The following is a 20,481-nucleotide window of genomic DNA, read 5'->3' on the forward strand; positions in this document are numbered from 1 at the left end:
TTTGTAAAATGAATAAAGTAGTATGTTCGAGTGCCACTGACAGCCACTCATTTTTGCCCCTTTCCACAAATTAAAATACGAGGGCTGTCCAGAAAGTAAGTTACGATTGATTGCGAAATGAAAATCACAGTGAAAATCAGAAATGTTTCATTTCTAACAGTTAGCTACACCTTTCAGCTACTTCTCTACATAGTCGCCGTTCTGACTCAGTCATTCGTCGTAGCGTTGTACCAACTTTCCAATACCCTCATCATAGAAGGCAGCCGCCAGTGCTTTCTGCCAATTCTCTATGCTGGCCTAAAGCTCGTTGTCTGTGCCAAGATGTTGTCTTCATAGCCAGCGGTTCGTTTGAGCAGAGATGAAACTCAGTGGGAGACAATTACGGGCTGTATTGTGGGTAACCAAACATTTCCAATTGAAACGATGTAGGAACATCTTCATTGCCCCTGCAGAATGAGGCTGAGAGCTGTCTTGAAGAAGAAACCGCACGACAGTTATGTAATGTTGGTTGCATAGCTTAGGGGAAAATTCTCACCAGGCCCTCGTACTTGGCGGGAGGCACTATTTTCTATAACATCTTTACGCGCTCACTAAGAGCTCAGGAATGAAAAGAGCAACATAATTCTACCTAGAGTCATATTACAGACTCTGCCCAACACATCTTTGCAAAGATTTATCGGATTTTCATAGTCGTTTCCATTTCGCGACCGCTCGTAACTTACTTTCTGGGCAGCCCTCGTATCTGTCCTGCCCTGCGGGTATAGCAGGGGATCTCAATGTAAAATAAATAGGGTGTTTCAAAACAAACACTGCGCATTGCTTTCGGAGTGGCTCTCGCACCTTAGTCTTTTTTGTGGGAAGACAGCGAAGGTATCAGCAGAGCAGTTGCGGGAAACAGGATTCGCGTCCGCCTGCAGCTAAGCGGCGACCCCGGAGATGGGTAAACGATAAACTGCTGGGAACGGCGAGGCCCGCTCGGCGCGGCGCGGCGCGGCGCTGCGGTGATCTGGAAGTTGCGCAGGGGGCGCCGCTGATGAGCGGATCGCGTGTCCGGCGGCCGTCCAGCGCGCCTCATCGGCGGGACGCCCCACTCTGCGAAATCCGCACGCGAGCTGCCCCTATCGGGCGAGCTCGTTTGGCGAACGGCACGCCATCCTGTCAGGAGCGCACTCCCCCCACTCTGCGGCAACCACGGTGCGGCCCCCTATTTCCAGCGGCGTACCTCGCCGGGATATTGCGCTCCGCACACGCGCAGAGGGGGCCGTGAGATAAACCTAAAGTCCGAGGCGGTGTTTTCCAATAGGAAATTGGACTGCTGTTCTGCCACTACTGCAACCGCGCCATAAAGCGTCACTGAACGGTGTTATTCAGAGGATGTTTATCGGAAGAACGCACTCCCAGTCGCAAAAACCGACAGTCGAAATCTGGGCAGGTGATACTCCATCGCGCTCTCTAGACGCTGATGGTGAAGATAATGGCTAAGTTTCTATTAATCTCCTTTTGCAGATTAGGCTATTACAGTCATTCCAGTTGTACATTGAAATTAGCACATTACACCGACCACCTTATGCCTGCATATGACGCGAACGAATACATAGTGGTATGTCCAACCTAATGACGTTGTAACAGATTGAGAAAACTATGCACTGCTTCATGTCAGCATGTCAGGCCTGGTCGTCTAATGGTAAAGCGCGTGACGAACGTACAGGAATTACGGCCAAAGTAAATCGCGCTTTGGAAAAATGTGGGCTGGGAAATGGTTTGAATATGGAAAAACACAGTTTGGTTTAACAAAATAATTCGGAAAATGCTCAGGATCCGGAGACTGTCTGAGTCCCGTTTATAAGACCGCAGCAACTTAGTCGAGCAAAAGATAGTGCAAATTAGTATAAGAAGATCGATTTATTTATTTATTTGTTTAATGGAATGGCTAGGGCCCACGTAGGACAGACCGTTCGCCGGGTGCCGGTCTTTCAATTTGACGCCACTTCGCCGACCTGCAATCGATCAGGATAGCTTAACACCCAGTCCCTGGGTAGAGAAAATTCACCGACCTTGGAGGGAATCGAACCCGGGCCCACAGGATTGACAATGCCTCACGCTGACCTTTTTTTTTTTTTTTTTGTCATCTCAATTTAGTTCGTTTTCGTTCGTTGCATCTGCTTGGAGCGGACGTCGCAAGACATCCGTTTTACTTCGTCGTTGATCCAGTAACTCAATTTTTTTTATTGCAGAGGGCAGCTAACCCTCTGACCGAACACGCTGAGTTACCGTGCCGGCACCATTCAGCTACCGGGTGTGCGGACAGAACATCGCTGCACGAAGCATACTACTTCTAGCGTAAAACGTTGACGAAAAATCTTCGAGAGAACTCCAGAAAACACGCACGACAGCCACAATAAGCCACTTTTTATCTCTATGGTGTGTGTGTGTGTGTGTGTGTGTGTGTGTGTGTGTGTGTGTGTGGTGTTTTTTGTGTGATGATGATATAGATGAGAGAAGGGTGAAGGTAAAAACCAGTGCTTGCATGTAGCCTACTCCTCACGAATAGTACCGAAGGGGCCGCCAGACTTAACGTCCCCATCCGACGGACAGATTACCGTCAGCAGTGTCACTGGGCTTCACTTCATGAGACACTGCTGAGAGCTTACCGTCAGCACCTCTCCTCCAAATGCCGGCTAAATACTGCATTCGAACAGGCTTACCCCCAGGTCGAGTACCACCGCACATGCGTGCGTTAGCGACCACATTTTTCTAATTTATTTTCTAAGAAACCGTCCTGGCATCGAACGGAGGGGTGAGGGCAAAGTGAGCGGGGGTCGCAACCCGATGTCTGGCTACCATGTCCCATTCCTTCCCCCAGGAACCAAGGAAAGTTTAGGGCACGTGTAGTACAGGTACATAGAACATCAATTATTTATTTCTTTATTTAGCAATTTCTTTTGTTTTTTGAAATTGATGTTTTCTTTTTCTTGTATGAAAATTCTGGTGACCTCGTCATTGCAGTAACACCCCAATCTGGGGTGGGTTAAGAAAGACACTACGAAGATAATTCTAGAAGAGTTGTCTGTATTTGGGATGAGGACAACTAAACAAATGCGTTCATGAAGGAAGCGCCAAAAATGAAGGTTATTTTACTCACAGTTTGCAAACATCTAGTATACTGCATGTTCACAAATCTACTTCACAGACTTCGTATTTGCCAGCAGCGTTCCGAGTAGGGAGAGAGGTGTTCGCAAGGATTTATTTGACTTGGAGGCGTACACGTAATTAGGGCCAACATCTGTCACGCCAAGAACAACACATCTATCGCCGATCTGCAACCAGGCGATGCTCGTCCGTATGCAGAACATCACAGGCGGCACATAACTGGGTGTCTGAAAGGAGAATTCCATGACTGCGTGACCGGCATACTTCCTTCCCATTGACGTAAGGTTCCATATGATGTCAGCGGCAAGCGGCAAGATAAGGAACCCACACCGATTGCCCGAGCGCAAGTCAGTCGACGTGCGGATGCTTCCCCTAAGCCACATTCGGTGACCTGTGCCGGTGAAGAAAGCCATAGATGGCCTTATTGGATACCAACCGCCTTGGAAGTATCGCAGTACGGACCCACACCGATCGCCAGAACGCAAGTTGGTCGACGTGCAGATCCTTCCCCTCAACCATATTCGGTGACCTCTGCTGCTGAGGAAAGCCGTAGATGGCCTTCGCTGCCTCTCAACGGGTGACTGTGTGGTCTGCAATGTCCAATCACAGAATAATCGGTGCTACATTCCTTGATGGCACGGTAACTACCGAACGGCACGTGAAGGTACTGGAAGATGATATCATCCCCCATATCCAATGTGACTGTGATTGCGACAAGATGTGGTTAATGCAAGACGGAGCTCGACCCCATCGAAGCTGAAGACTCTTTGATGTCATGGAGGAGCACTTGGGGACCGTATTCTGGCTGTGGGGTGCACAAAGGAGACTGGCATGGGCCTCGATTGGCTGCCATATTCTGCGAATCTGTACACATGGAAATCCTTTTTGTGGGTCTGTATTAAAGACAAGATGTACAGCTATAACTGGGCTGAAAACGGCCATTCAGGAGGTCATCAACAGCATCGATGTTTCGACACTTCAGCGGGCCATGCAGAATTTCGCTATTCGTCTGCGCCACAACATTGCCAATAATGGCAGACATATCGAACATGTCAGACATAAAACCAAATATCTGCAGTGACGTTTACATACAGAATAAAGTATATACACGCCGTAGTTAGTACCTAATTTACGTTTTCCTTGTTCATATAGTTCAGTAACAGCCACCCTATATTTCGCCGCCATTGCCGATGGTTTCTGTTCAAAATTCAACTAGTGGCTAAGGTCGAACCCGAGACTGAAGTAGTTTTGTTTCGTAAACAATGACGCTATCCCTAAACCACGGGTACGAACGTTTACACAGCTTCAATACACTGTGGTCAGAACCAGTGTACATTTCTAACATCTGTGATCTATGATATTGCCAGCTTTATATACGCTCATCCCAGGGCAAAAACTGTAGAGTTTATGTGACGCTCTACAGTACTTGCCTTATTTATATATCAAGAAGCGCTTCATGTACTTTTTTTCACTATTTCGTATCACATGCAGCCTACAGTGCCACATAATGACGAGGGAGTTCCAACGTAAGAAACCCAAAACTAAAAAACCTCTACCTTAAAGATTTGTTTGCATTGTTTTTATTAGTTATTAAGTACTGTCACAGTTAAATTGGCCGTTTCTCAGATTGTTGTCTGCTGTATGGTACCAGTACCCCATGGACTTTCGCAACAAGGGGAAAATAGCCGACAACTTATTTAAACAACAAATGTAATCTAAATGTTGATAGCTGTCTGGGGATGAACTTGTCGATTAGAAACCAATAACGGCGGTATTTGTGAAAATAAGGAGGATTGTTAACACTGGCTGGGTGATGTTTCCTTCTTTATATGAATAAACTTGAGAACTGTACATGGCCATAATCTCAAAATGTAAGTTTTCGATGAACTAACATAAAGATTTAATTTTGAAAAACACCTAAAATTTTCAGTATATTAGAAAGTGGAATACAAGTAAATCATTTCCCCCTAAAACATCTGTGTATAATAAGCTCCAAATCTGGCACTGTCGTTTGTAGCAGTGTTAAAAGTTTCTAAGAACAACAAACGTCTATAAAATTTCCTCTAGCCTCATATAATTATACAATACTAGCAGTTGCATGAATGAGCAACAAATATCATTAACATGTAACGGCCATGCGTCAGTTACAAGGGTCATTCTAAAAGAACGTTTCAATCTGACCGGTAATTCTTCCTCCCTTCCCTCACGACACCATGTCATAGAGATTCATACTCATTAATACCAATATGACACTAAAAGCGAGCAGGAATGGTCGTATTCTGTTTATGTATTACAAAATTAACAACTCCGCCTCCGCTGGGTGTGAGATTCGAATTGTAATTCGTCTTGTGATTGGAAAAACAGTCCACCCTTTCGAAATTTATAGACAGATAACCGATGTTTACGGGAGTTGCAATAACGAAGCTTCGGTTCAAAACGGCACGTCATGTTAGGTGGCGAACGAACAAATATTCATGATTAAGAGCGATTAAACTAATTTTTAGTAGCAACCGACGAACCCAAATCAAGAAATGAGGAAAATTTTTAACATTATGAACGTTTCAGTACTAATCGACCGCGTTTTGCTAAAATTTCTCGGTAAATTCCTTGTGAAATTGGAGGCAGTGACTTGGGGTGTAGGAAAGTGTATTTCAGATGGGTTACTCGGCTTTTGACAGACGCACACAAATAACAGTGTATGGGATCTACACTGATTTTTAAAACTCGGTATGACAAAGATAAAGAATAGTTCTTTTGTCACATTGTGGTGACGAGACCTTATTTTCACATACTAGTCGAGAAATAAAAAGCCAGCCAATGGAAAGTCTGAGAACCAAAATGGTTACGGTTTGCTGTGCTATTTTTCGGTAAGCCAATAAACCGCCAACCGTGTGAGCAACACTACTCGGACGTCGGGTAAATATATCTAAACATCACCGGCCTTGTTAAGGTCTTTCGCTGAGTACTTGCTATTTTTTGCTTTAGTTGTTACAGGGTCAGTACTTTTAAGCGATGTCCCTTGAAGATTGGCTAATGGGCGCTAGCGTTAGCTCCCGTATTTCGACAAAAGGTAGCAAAAATGTTATCTGCAGCCGCCCACTGATGGTGGTGTGGATGGATAGCTGCGCGGTTGTTTATTCCCCGCGACTCTGGCTTCTGTTTTGCAGCCACTGTGCCGCTGAATTACATTGCACCCACTACTAATATATTAATAAACAAACATATATGAGAAACACATATTAGGCTTTACATATTAGGCTTTAATTCACGTATGGTTGACCAACAAAGCGGTGGAGGCGACCAAGTAGTATGTAAAATAGCTCTTGAGAATTTCGGAACATTATAACGGCCACAGTGTTGGGAATCGAAATGACGTCCTACTCGTCGATTTCGGGCCTAGACCATAAATACAGCTGCCTACAGTCAGATTGTTCACTGAAGGCGCCGTGAAATTAAAACCAAATGGCGTGGATTGTTGTCCAGCGTCCCGCTATGTTGACGAAGGATTTGCTTTGGCAATTAAACTGGGAAGCTTTTTAACACCAGTCTTGAAGCCTGTACTTAACCTCGACTGATTACCATTTTGGTCCCAAATCGATGGACGTTTTTTGGCGACCTGCACTCTGGAAATGACAACGAGCACAAACCGCCGGTTATTGACTTATTCAGCTAACTGAATACGCAGAAGTTGTGGGAAAGTACGTGGAGCGCTAGGATAGATGTTAAATTTGAACAGCGACTACGTTGAAAAATAGCTAAGATTGTGAAGAGCGTTGTAAAATAAGTAGCCTTCCATTATCTTGAAAAAGAAAAAAAAACTGTCTGGAGAAAGAAACGTTCTTTACTTTTAGAATGATCGCGGTTTTATAAGGGAAGAAATTTCACAACGTCGCACCATATTTGAGCGAGGGCCCAGCTGCGTGAGGTTGCACACACACCTCAGAGGAGCATCTAACTTGGCTCACAAGAAGCGGATCTCAGCCTTCTTGAGGCGATATCTGCTTATGCATCTGACTGCAGTAGGTATTACTGGAGAACAATATCCGTAGGATCATCAGGATATCGTTCAATTCGTCACTTCATACTCCGACCTGGCCATTTCAGATTCCCGCTACAGAATAGTTTATAGTTTTGAGGACTACATCTAAATCTGTAGTCCTCAAACCATCGTGCGGTCTGCTTCGGAGGGTACTTGGTGTACTGCTGTTACTTGCTCCCCTGACTGTTCCAGCCACGAATGGTAAGCGCGAAGTTGTTAGTCACCTCCGTGTGAGCTTGAACCTCTCTATTTTACTTTCAAGGTCTTTACACAAGATACAAACAGGAGGGGGCAAGGTATAGGTTGAATCTTCTTCTAATGTACACCTTGGGAATTTTAACAGCAAACAACAACGTGAAGCAGATCACCTCTCTTATGACGCCTGACAGTCCAATAGTCTGAGCTTCTCCGTTATGCTTCCCTGGTTCCTAAATTAATCTGTAACAAACTTCGCTGCTATTTCTTAGGTCTTGTCCTTCTTCTCTGTCACTCTATCAGGTGCGGATACTAGACTGACGAGCCATAGTCAAGAATTGGTCGAATGAGAGACTTTTTTTTAAGGTTCTTAAATTGTGGTTGGATTACATTTTCTGAGGATTCCTCCAATGAATATCAGTCTATCTACTTCCTTATCAGCGATTTATGTGCTGTCTTCTGGCTTAAGGACAAGTAAGGTCATTTCTGCTGTGCTATCATCAATGACCTTGAACTGCATCTTCACTTCACTTCAGGTTATGACCTTCAACACGTGACACCAAGATGGTGGATAGAAAAATTTCAAAATTAAAGATGATGGATGATGGGAAATTTAAAAATTAACAACTTCAGATGGCGATACATTTAAAAATTGAAGGCAGAAAATTTATAAATCAGAAATGGTGATGGTGGGAAATATTTTTTCAGCCAGTGACTGTGAAGTATATTATATTGTGAGTGCCTACTACATTGAAAAGTATTCACAGCAGCTTTCCACAGTACTGTTTATTGAAAAAAGAAAGTATAACAGAACACACACACACACACACACACACACACACACACACACACAAGCACATGCAGTACACGTTCATGTGGATGCACACATGCTGTTCTTTTTAATACTAGAGTATTCTTGTATTGTGAAGAAAAATATAAACGTTTAAACTTGCGCACATCAGATCATCGTCCTCGTCCACTATCGCACACTAAAAACTACATGACACTTCAGTGGAACAGCATACTGAGCGCTAGTAACACACATTTGAGTAGGTAAGAAACAAGATTTTTTGTGGATTCAAAGTCGCCCAAACATTATAGCTATTCCATAGCAGCTGCCGACAAGGCTCAATGTAAGTTAGTGCCGTCAGCAGTAGATGACAAACAGATTTTATTGGAAGGAACATTAACTAGTCTAGCATGTGGTCACTACAATGTAAGAAAGTATGAATTTTGGTTGATTGTACTGAGTAAAAATAAAGAATTTCATAGTGATTAATGTAGTTCTTTTATTTCCATTTTAATTTTTTTTAATGTCCTGCCATCTGCCGTCTTCGGTTTTTTAAATTTCCTACCACCCAACAACTTGATGGACTCGAACTTTCAAGGTCTTCATGTGATGTCATCGGAGTTCGAGGCCAAGTTCATGATGTTGAGTCAGTACGTATAGCACTCCTACTCTCCCTAATCTCATGAAACATCCAGTAATATCTACTAGCTTAGTTATGTACTTTTTGATAGAAGTTCTGTGACATTCCCTTGTGATACGCCTGAGGCCTCGTGAACATCTTAGAATTCCATCTCTATTAACAATGACATTCTAGCTTCTAGAATGAAATTTTCACTCTGCAGCAGAGTGTGCGCTGATATGAAACTTTCTGGCCGATTAAAACTGTGTGCCGGACCGAGACTCGAACTCGGGACCTTTGCCTTTCGCGAGCAAGTGCTCTACCAACTGAGCTACCCAAGCACGACGCACGACCTATCCTCACAGCTTTCATTCCGCCACTACCTCGCCTCCTGCCTTCCCAAGTTCGCAGAAGCTCTCCTGCATACGTTGCAGAACTAGCACTCCTGGAAGAAAGGATATTGCGGAACATGGCTTAGCCACAGCTAAGGGGATGTTTCCAGAATGAAATGTTCACTCTACAGCGGAGTGTGCGCTGATATAAAACTTCCTGGCCGATTAAAACTGTGTGCCGGACCGAGACTCACACTCGGGACCTTTGCCTTTCGCGGCAAGTGCTCTACCAACTGAGCTACCCAAGCACGACTCACTACCAGTCCTCACAGCTTTAATTCCGCCAGCACCCCACCTCCTACTTTCCTAACTTCGCAGAAGCTCTGCTGCACACCTTGCAGAACTAGTACTCCTGGAAGAAAGGCTATTGCGAAAAAAAATGGTTCAAATGGCTCTGAGCACTATGGGACTCAACATCTTAGGTCATAAGTCCCCTAGAACATAGAACTACGTAAACCTAACTAACCTAAGGACACCACACACAACCATGCCCGAGGCAGGATTCGAACCTGCGACCGTAGCAGTCCCGCGGTTCCGGACTGAAGCGCCTAGAACCGCACGGCCACCGCGGCCGGCAAAGGATATTGCAGAGACATGGCTTAGCCACAGACTAGGGGATGTTTCCAGAATGAAACTGTCACTCTGCAGCGTAGAGTGCTCTGACATGAAAGTTCCTGGCAGGTTAAAACTGTGTGCACTTGCCCGCGAATGGCAAAGGTCCCGAGTTCGAGTCTCGGTCCGGCACACAGTTTTAATCTGCCAGGAAGTTTCATTCTAGCTTCTGTTTACTTGGAATTCTTAAATCCAGTTGTACCACTGGTAGCATATTCTGCAAGCTCGTAATTTGTCCATTAGGCGGCAAAGTAGAACTATGTCGAACCCCTGCCGTAACTCAAGTAACACGGCATTCAACCTTATGTCACTGTCGGCCTGTTGCAGGCGGAATGGCGTCGGCGCCGAGTGCGCGTGCGGCGGCGGCGGCGGCGCGGCCGGGCGTCGGCGGCGGCTGTGCGCGCGTGCTGTGAAGTGATGTGAGGGAGGCGACAGCCAGCCAGGCCGGCCGAGATGCGCTGCGGCCCGCTGCTGCTGGCGCTGCTGCAGTGGCTGCCGCCGCCCGCGGCCGCGCACGTCGCCTGGACGCCCATCTACGTCGACGGAAACAGTGAGTCGAGAGCCTGCCTTCTCCTGCTCACTTCTCACACCTATTGTCTTAAGTCCGGTACTAATAACTGCTATAGCCTTTCAGAAGCATTATAGATTGCCCTAAGGAGTTCGTTTCCACAGGTGTCTGTGTTCGGACCAAATCTAATGAGCGTTTCAAGAGCGGTAGCACAGATACGTCGGAGACTGAAATATATGTAAGGCCTCACATCGTCAGATGAGAAATTCCGTTCCATAAGTGTCTATGTTCGGACCAAATATCCAGTGTGTTTCAGAACCAATAACCAAAATATTAGTAGACTATAGTATGTAAAGACTCACATCGTCAGATGAGGAAGGCACAGGGATCTTTTTGGCGTAAGGTAAGGGTCCCTAATATCGTCCCCACAGCCCACTAGGATTTTCCGGTTTCTGCAGTTGGTAACAAGTGTTTACCAGCGCATGTATGTGGGATACGAGACCATTGGTTCGTTGAGAGAGTTTGTTGTGTGGAGCACGTATAACTTGCGTTTAAAAGGGAATTAAATTTCCTATGTTGAAGTGAATTAGTGTAGCAGTAAAATTAATAGCCAGCAGTTCCTGATTTGAACAATGATTTGTTTTGAAATACTGGGCTGTATTTAAGTCGTGTGTTGTAGTTTATGGCGTGTAATCGCTGTAGCCAAGGACTTGGCCTGTGTCGTAGTAGCGTCGATTATGATCTGTGCATGTTCGGAATTTCGTCTCACTTGCGGTTCCCATTTTCGTCCCGGAGACGAAATTTGCAACTGTTATTAAAAGCAGATTTTATTTCCTATTTGTACAGATTATTTCAATATTTTGATATGGGGTAACTCAAGGGGAGAGAAATGGATTCACGGCAGGGAATGCTTAATTTGTGATCACGCAACATTCTCTTCATCTACACAAATATAAAAATTCATATATGACACATCTTCAAAAAACTGAAAAAATTAGAAAACGTTGTTCACTCATGGCCTTCAAGTCATTTATAATAGCGGAACTATGTATACTAGTGAAACTAATTGGTTATATTAGAATGGGTAAATACGTTTAAAATAATTGTGCTTTCGAGAACGCTTATGGCAGACGAAATTGCGAACACTTTTTAGTATTTCTGCTTTTAGCTTATGACAAATACTGGATTTAGTATCTTACAGGAAATTAACTGTAACTTGCCAACAATTCGAGCATAAATTCAGGACGGTATATAACATTTCGTAGCCATTCCCACAATCTTTCCGGACTTCTAGGTCATAACGGACTAAGGTGACGAATGTGTCCCCCCCCCCCCTACCTTATTATACATTTGAACGGTCTTGATCGCAAACAAATGTAATAAGAGCTAGCAACCATCCTCATATCTGCAGAAGTACACAGAAATACTGCCAATTATAACCTAAGCATTGTAGTTTTTTAATATTTAACGTTCAATATTGGTTAAAACTTGTTAAGACAGTTTTATATTTTCCGTTTTTTCCGTAGACCAGAGGAAGGTAGGTAGTCAACCAAACCAAATTATCATCTAGTTAATTTTACCTTATACTGCGATCAACAAAATTAAAATTCATAATAGACTGCAGTATAGACTAATCCAAATAAAACATACAACATAACAGAGTTCAGTTTACATTGGTTATAGCGATACAGCTGTTTACAGAGATACGTTTCCATTTCGCGTGTAGGTACTCCTGTAGCTATAGGTTTACCATTTTTGTATTCAAGTGCAAATTGTAAAGTTGTGTTTCAGCTTGAATTTTTGGACTTTGATTGCGACTATATGTTGTTCACCAATTCTGCTGTATCGTTTAAGCATGCCTCACGTACTTACAAATACTGACAGTGCCAACTGGTATTTGTGTAGTACTTTTATACGGCTTTTGTATCGGAAACACTACTTCTGCTTGCAGGGAATATGGCAAACGTCTTACTAAGCGTGTAGCACCATACTCAGAAACTTATAGTACAGTGCCCAGCAGTCACATTTCATCTGAAAGTGCTAATAAACAGCAGGATGGGATAGCATGCATTAATCAATATGTGGAATATAATACTTCAACAACCGCGTGAAAAATATCTGCAAGTACCAGCGTTCGACAAATAAGAACATGGCGGCGTCCATCCTCATCATTTATAGGAGTTTCAGCACTTTAGACGTACAGATACTGGTTGACAGTTGCAATTTGGTCGTTGGCTAATTTAAAATTGCTGAGTAATGCCAATAACACCATTTACAGATGAAATCAATTTCGCTAGTAAAGGTACTGATAACGTTCATAACTGTTGACCTGGCATCACACCTTTTTGGACAAACAATTTCAAGAACACTTTTATCTATACGTGTGCTGCAGTATGATACTCATTCGATTATGCACGTTGTGTAGCCGTGTCACCTCACAGGGCTACGTTACCTACATTTTCTCGAAAACGGATTTCTAGCATTGTTGGACGAGATTTCTTTGGCTACAATGATGCTTCTCTAGCATGATAAGGCTTCTGAACCTTTTAAAATACGTACTGTGGCACTTGAAACACCCTATGCTTTTGATGTACATGACTGCGTACCATCAGCGAAAGCACAGATGGCGACTGCATATCACATGAGAGGACTGTAATACACAGATGCCCGTATACCGCACTGTTGCAAGCTGACCAATGGAAAGACTTAGCCTGTAGGGAGAACTGCCTTCTGATAAGAACGTGGGTTCTATTGAAAGCTTACACCCAAGTAGGAGCAGGTCTGTACCCTGTTTCCTGAAGGGGATCAGATTTATTTTGGATTTGACAAATATTAAGGAAGAGTGGACTTCATATTTCACCTTTACGTCTTTGTCATACAGCGCGTAATGGATGTAAATGCAGATATTTGTTCAAATGGTTCAAATGGCTCTGAGCACTATGGGACTCAACATCTTAGGTCATCAGTCCCCTAGAACTTAGAACTACTTAAACCTAACTAACCTAAGGACATCACACACATCCATGCCCGAGGCAGGATTCGAACCTGCGACCGTAGCAGTAGCGCGGTTCCGGACTGAGCGCCTAGAACCGCTAGACCACCGCGGCCCGCTGCAGATATTTGTATTGGCGACTAAGGATGGAGCACTGAACGGCATTCCATCAGTGATTACGTCATTGGCAGATTAATAATTACATCAATTACAAATCGTATGTTTTTATGTTAGTTCCTACCTCCAAGTACACGCAACAAGAATAAATCAGTAATTCTTATTTTTGCCTGGGCAAAATGACTTAGTTGACAACATCGGTAGCTCCGTGAGGCTATTTGCAGATGACACGGTTGTCTACAAGAAAGTAGCAACATCAGAAGACTCGTACGTACTCCAGGAAGACCTGCAGAGGATTAATGAATGGTGCGACAGCTGGCAGCTTTCCCTCAACGTAGATAAATGTAATATAATGCGCATACACAGGGGCAGAAATCCATTCCAGTACGATTATGCCATAGGTGGTAAATCATTGGAAGCGGTAACGACCGTAAAATACTTAGGAGTTACTATCCGGAGCGATCTGAAGTGGAATGATCACATAAAACAAATAGTGGGAAAAGCAGGCGCCAGGTTGAGATTCATAGGAAGAATTCTAAGAAAATGTGACTCATCGACGAAAGAAGTAGCTTACAAAACGCTTGTTCGTCCGATTCTTGAGTATTGCTCATCAGTATGGGACCCTTACCAGGTTGGATTAATAGAAGAGATAGACATGATCCAGCGAAAAGCAGCGCGATTCGTCATGGGGACATTTAGTCAGCGCGAGAGCGTTACGGAGATGCTGAACAAGCTCCAGTGGCGGACACTTCAAGAAAGGCGTTACGCAATACGGAGAGGTTTATTATCGAAATTACGAGAGAGCACATTCCGGGAAGAGATGGGCAACATATTACTACCGCCCATATATATCTCGCGTAATGATCACAACGAAAAGATCCGAGAAATTAGAGCAAATACGGAGACTTACAAGCAGTCGTTCTTCCCACGCACAATTCGTGAATGGAACAGGGAAGGGGGGATCAGATAGTGGTACAATAAGTACCCTCCGCCACACACCGTAAGGTGGCTCGCGGAGTATAGATGTAGATGTAGATGTAGATGTAGGCTGCAGGTCTGGTGTTGAAGTGTGAACATATGGATGCAAAGCAGTTAGTATAAACTGACAGGCGTAGTCCGTTTAGTGGAGAAGTTACAGCTGTGCAGAAAACATCAGGTCATAAATTTTGTGAAGTGTTATTTGTGGGAAGAATGATGTGTGTACATATTAAGGTACCAAATGTAAAAATATCTGCATTTATATCAATTATACCCTTTATAATATTTTAGACAAGCATTAACGTGTCTGTACTAATGGTTTGAATCGAGGGGACTCACTTTGCTGTTTGGTCGTGTTCCATATGTGTCCTCAGGATTCGCCATTCCTATGAATAAACTGTATTTACCGCAAAGCTACCTGCAAATCCTGAAGGCACTGGGGCAGAGAACTCGTTTTCAAAAGAAAACGTTTCACGTTTTCCCTGATTATCGTAGCTCCCGACTGGAATTATAAATGGAGAAAGACACCAAACATATTTGTTGCTTTAAGAGCTTCATTTTAGCAACCAGCTGTAAAAAATCTTTCTTTATTCTTTACTAGTTTCTATATCAACGACCATAATCACAGGAAGAAAAGGCATTACATCAGATGAATAAGCAGTTCTGCAACGTTGCAAGTTATTTACTTAACCACGCGTAATACAACATTATTCTGAAATGCATAAGTTTACCTAAGAATTAGTCGCAACACAGTACGAAAGATTTAGCGTAAGGACTGATCACAGTTTAATTGATGAACTGCCTTTTCTTCTTGTGATGGTGATAGCTACGACCAAAACCAATAAAGAATAAAAGCACACATAATGAATAAAAAGCAATCCTTCAAGTTCCTGGCACCTGTAGCAAGTTACTCACTGATGTACTTGACGCTTTTCTTCTTCCTCTTTAGAAGGGGATTCTGCTATGTACCAGAGGGGAAACAAACAAGAAGACGTATCAGCGAAGGAAGCTTCCTGGGAACGTTGAATATGGTGCCATTCCCTGCAGGCCGTGAACTTGCTGTTGAGTGAAATGGGCATGCAATTGTGAGAGAAGGAGTGGCTGACGGTGAGAGACTATCAGCTGCGGTCGATGGAGTCAGCTCTCATACAGATCACGTGACTGCACACTCACGTGACAGAACCCCCCATACACCAGTCTTCGATGGCCGTGGTGCTAAATTTAGTGTATGCCACTTGTTAATTAAGCGCATTTGATGATGAGAGGACAGAAACAAATTTTAGTGGCTATATGCACTCTGTTTTGATGGTCAACGAAATGAATATGGTAAACCAGCTAAAATTTTACGTGGTGTTAAGACTAGAGTCCAAGCTTTTAGGCTGCACCTTTTAAATAATTGCAGAATGACTGAGCTGCTTTATTTATCCATTGATTATCAAGCCACTTCTGTATGTTGTGCTATTTCTGTTGATTTCACTCGTGTTCTCTTTTACATAGAGAGTTTTAAATTCACTAAAACGTGATTACCTCTCTTTCCTTTTCTGTGTGTGTGTGTGTGTGTGTGTGTGTGTGTGTGTGTGGCGTGGAGACATTTTTATGTTTCGATTTTTATTGGAGTTATACTATTTCGCCAGTATTACTCACCGTCATCTCATAAAAAAGTAGTACGGGTGAAAAACATAATCTCTTGCGATCCAAACAACAATCAGCAAATTATCATCAGCGAAAACAGTTCATTTAAACACAGTGCGTTTCCTAAGTGTAACTGTGAATAATGAACACTGTAATAAAATTTCAGTGCACCTCCGACGATGGGGAACATGTGTTCAAATGTAAGAAATTAGCCATGGTGGGATTGATAAGGGATGAGGCTACTTTTCATTACAATGTCTGCTGTTATATACAACAATGTAAGAACGCCAGATGCATGAACTTGAACTGAATACAGATTAAGTTCTTTTTGCTGACGCATTTATTACGATTATCCAGGCCACGGGCTTATAAATATCACCTGTACAGGAGATTTCTAACAGTGCAGTGATAACAGTAAATCAGAAAACTAGGACATACCAGTCAGTGATTTGTAACCGAGAATAAGTTTGTTAGTGTATATGAAGCTATTTACTGTGCAGACGACATGGATGTGAATAATCGAAAAACGTGCCGATTCTGTTACAGATTACAAGTAAAATTAAACTGGTAAATTGAACACAAAAAGTTAGTGTATCAAGAGATTGATGACCGGTTTTGTAATATTTCTGGAAACATATATATAAAGTGATGTAAAATAATGTATCGATGGAACCAAAATGGTATGAAATTAAGTATCATAATGCTGAAGTAGTCATGCTTCTTATCTGATACATGCAGTCGAAGAGAAAGTTCGCTGTTGTTGGACTATTATAGGGAATTATGTCTGTCACAAGACAGTTGATGTGTATATTATTATCGCTTAAATTATCACCTCGATCTAATTTTCATTGCAGCCAGTTATACACATCCAAAGGTAAAATAAAGTTCGTCGTTTGAATAGCGAATAGTGAAATTTATCGATAGCGGTACACTGATTTTTGATATGCAAAATCTTTAAATTAAACGTTACATTTCCATGTTCAACGTTATTATACTGAATATTTATCCAGATAGTCGCCGAGTAAAATGTGGTTCCTTATGTTTGTCGTACAGTCTGTCCATGAATTCATTCTCGCAGATCCCATCCCTTAGTCATTCCTAGAGAAAAAAAAAACATTTCCCCGCTCCGTTGCGATGAACTGCAGTGGGTTCTGCGAATCATTAAACGTCATAGCTTTCTAGCAATTCAGCAGCGCGGCTATCAATTGCCGAGCGAGGCTTGGTGTTGCGCCCTGCTGAAACGAGAAGAAATTTACATTTATGAGAAATACGCCGCATTTCTGGCATCATCCCTGCATAAATAGAGCCGTGGAAAACCGGGACGCTGAACTGCACTTGGCGATCGCGACGGAGCGGCGGGAGCGAAAAAAAATAATACGATGAGCAGCAGCTGAGCCCGCCGGCGATCCGGATTCCGGCAGCGGCCGTGTTTTACGTCCGCAGGGCCCATAAGCTGAAGTAATGTGGCCTGCGCTGTTGTCGAGGACACGTTCTATGGCTGGTGCAAGTTCTGTGCTCAGAATAACAGCTGTATCCGGAACAGTGAAAAACTGCACAAGAGTCATTGTCCTCTGGCAGTAGCGTAGGGACTCACCGTTGACAAATGCTAATTCGAAATAATTTAGAGATCGAGTTTAATACGAGAAATTGTGGCACACACATTATTTGGGACACTGGTATACTATCACTAAAGTAATTCTTTACACCGTGTAAAGAATGAGTTTAAAGTCAGTGGGAAAGATTGTGCTATGCACGTTGGTTTTGTTACTGCCGTTCCGAGGGCTGTTCTAATGCAGTTCTCCAAGCTGGTCGATCGTGTTAATCTCTCTGTTCAACGCAGCATGACTATTGCAACCTACATCAGTTTTAACTTGTTGATGGTTTCAGAACATTTGTAGGGCTCTAGAACTTTTACCCCTCATATTGACCTACATTAAGAAAATACCAGCTTTTTGATGAGTTAGTATGTTTTCTGTCAGCACCTGTCCTTTACCTCTAGTCAAGTAATGTCATGTACAACTTTTATTCCCGATCTGATTACTTAGCTCTTTGTTGGTGATCCATTCTACACATATAAATTGCAGAATTCTACTGTAACGCAATATTTCAAAAGTAGACTTTTGTTTTTGTCTTTAAGGGAGAGTTTTGTTCCTGGAGGACAGTTTTCCTAGTTTTCCCTGGTCTGATTTTCAATCTAATGACAGATGTTAGAATCCCATGAAGGAACGCGCATTAAAAACCGCCAAAAGCAATTTCTGCCATTTGCTACTATTTCTGTTACTGTGAGACATGAGGTTGTGTTTTGTGCAGCATTTGTGAATACTGCGAGTTATATATATGTATAAGTGCTGTATAACACGTTTAAACAATGTCGATTCACAAACTTCCTGTTCACAGTTTTATAGTGACTAGAATTCTGTCTACATTTCAAAGTAGTTACTTAGCGGATGTACAGTTAAGTAGTGCATCGTCGGTGGTGTGCCATCATGTACATTGCAACGGAAGTTCTTCTGCGATGGATAACGTGGTGTTTGAAAATTAAAGGAACTAACATGGAAATTTGTGTTATTTGCCAATAGCTTCTATTACAAAATTTATTCAACTTGCAACTGGATTTTGAAAATGCTTCTTCTTAACTTCGTTACACATTGGATTGATACATAAGTTCGTATCGTTTTTCCATAAGTTTAATAAATACTCATAACACAAAGTCTAGTCACCAATAACATGTTCTCTTTCACTACTTATAACAGTTCCCAACGCTGCGATAACTTTCCGACGTAAACATCACGTGGTGTTGGGGCAAAGAAGAATCGAGCCATGTTCAGAGCCCAGTTTCTACTCAAAAGCAAGTTCGTTGTAGGTTCTCGGATAGACAGCGGAACAGATGAAAATTTGAAGGTACAAGATCAGGTGAATAAAGTGGGTGCGGAATGGCTTCCCAGCACAAATCCTGTGTAGTGTTTTTTGTCACAATAGCACTATGCAGGCAGGCGTTATCATAGGCTAGCATCACTTCACGTAGTCTTCCTGATCGTTGTTCTGGGATTGGGTCTGCAAGACGTCTCAGTTGTTGACAATAATTGTCAGCAGTGGTGGTTACACCTCGGGGAAGCCGTTCGTAATATACGACAACCTCGCTGTTTCACCAGATGCTTTACACTATTTTTTGTGGCAGTGCGCAGGTCTTCGTACGGGGATTTGTGGCTTTCTTTAACCTTTACCATTCCTTTCTTATACTTACGTTAAAATAAAGACCATTTCTTGTCACCAATAACAATATGGGATAGGAATAATCGGTGTTGTTCACGAGCCAATTCATAAATAACAAGAAGAGATGCACCTATGGCTACTCGCTGATTTTTGTGAATTTGGCTTAAAGCATGCGGTACCAATACACCCGATTTTTTAACCTTGTCCATTGCATGCAAATTTCACAAGATCCAGGAATGATCACATTCATCACATTTGACAGGTCTCGAGTACACTGACGTGAATCATTATGAATTAATGCTTTTAAACGATCGTCATAAAATCCCCCAAGGTTTTCCTGAACGTAGTGAGTGACTACGGTGCTCCTTTAAAAGAGAAAACCATTTTGATTCCTTGTTCTGTCCAACGGCGTTATCCCCATACACGGCGCAGATGCTTCTGACTGCCTCCACTGATGTCACATTTCTATTGACCTAAAACAGAAGATATGTCGGAAATGCCCCGATTTCTTCACTTGGCACTCCACTTTCAGCGCCCACAGCTCCACTCTCTATCACCAAATGTCAAAATGACAACATGTAAGCTCATATACCAACAGTAAACTACCAATATAAATTACAATCGATAAATAAACCAAAAGCAAGCAGATTATCAGCATGCAAAACAAAAGCGCTGCGAACTTATACACGAACATAATAATTAATAGTATGTAGCACTGTAACGTCCGCTGCTCGTGGTCTCGTGGTCGCGTTCTCGCTTCCCGAGCACGGGGTCCTAGGTTCGACTCCCAGCGGGGTCAGGGATTTTTCCTGCCTGACTGGGTGTTGTTGTGTCGACTTCATCATCATCATTGATCCCCATCACGGTCGGAGGAAGGCAATGGCAAACCACCTCCACTAGGACCTTGCCTAGTAAAGCGGTGCGGGTCTCCCGCATCTTTCCCCTACGCTCTGTAAAGAAGGATGGGACTTCATTTCCATTTCCATAGTACTGTAACAGCGTACACGCCCCGTGCTGAATACGCTACTGACCAGATTTTTCTCGACTGCAGCACCATTAAATCTAGCTAGAATACTTATTTCTAGCCACATAAATATGTTATATCTTGAATTATGTTTTCTCGTTTGGGAATACCTCACTTTTTCGGAGCAACTTTTTTAACTTCAGAAAAAGGTTGCAGCACACATAAAGTAAATGCCACCACTTCAGAGTGGAATTAGAAAATATTTTACACTTCTATTACA

The 20,481-nt window shown here is 42.9% G+C and overlaps 1 protein-coding gene across 1 annotated transcript in view; it reads left to right on the top strand.

Annotated features, from left to right (window-relative positions):
- The first annotated feature begins 10,250 nt into the window (after positions 1–10,250).
- Positions 10,251–20,481, top strand: part of LOC126263389 (uncharacterized) — a 285,649-nt gene continuing 275,418 nt past the window's right edge. Inside the window, exon 1 of the mRNA XM_049960483.1 lies at positions 10,251–10,347. Coding sequence (XP_049816440.1) covers positions 10,251–10,347 — 97 coding nt within the window. The remainder of the gene's footprint in view (positions 10,348–20,481) is intronic.

The sequence above is a fragment of the Schistocerca nitens genome, chromosome 6, assembly GCF_023898315.1.
Source record: "Schistocerca nitens isolate TAMUIC-IGC-003100 chromosome 6, iqSchNite1.1, whole genome shotgun sequence".
In the NCBI taxonomy this organism is placed as follows: Eukaryota; Metazoa; Arthropoda; class Insecta; order Orthoptera; family Acrididae; genus Schistocerca; species Schistocerca nitens.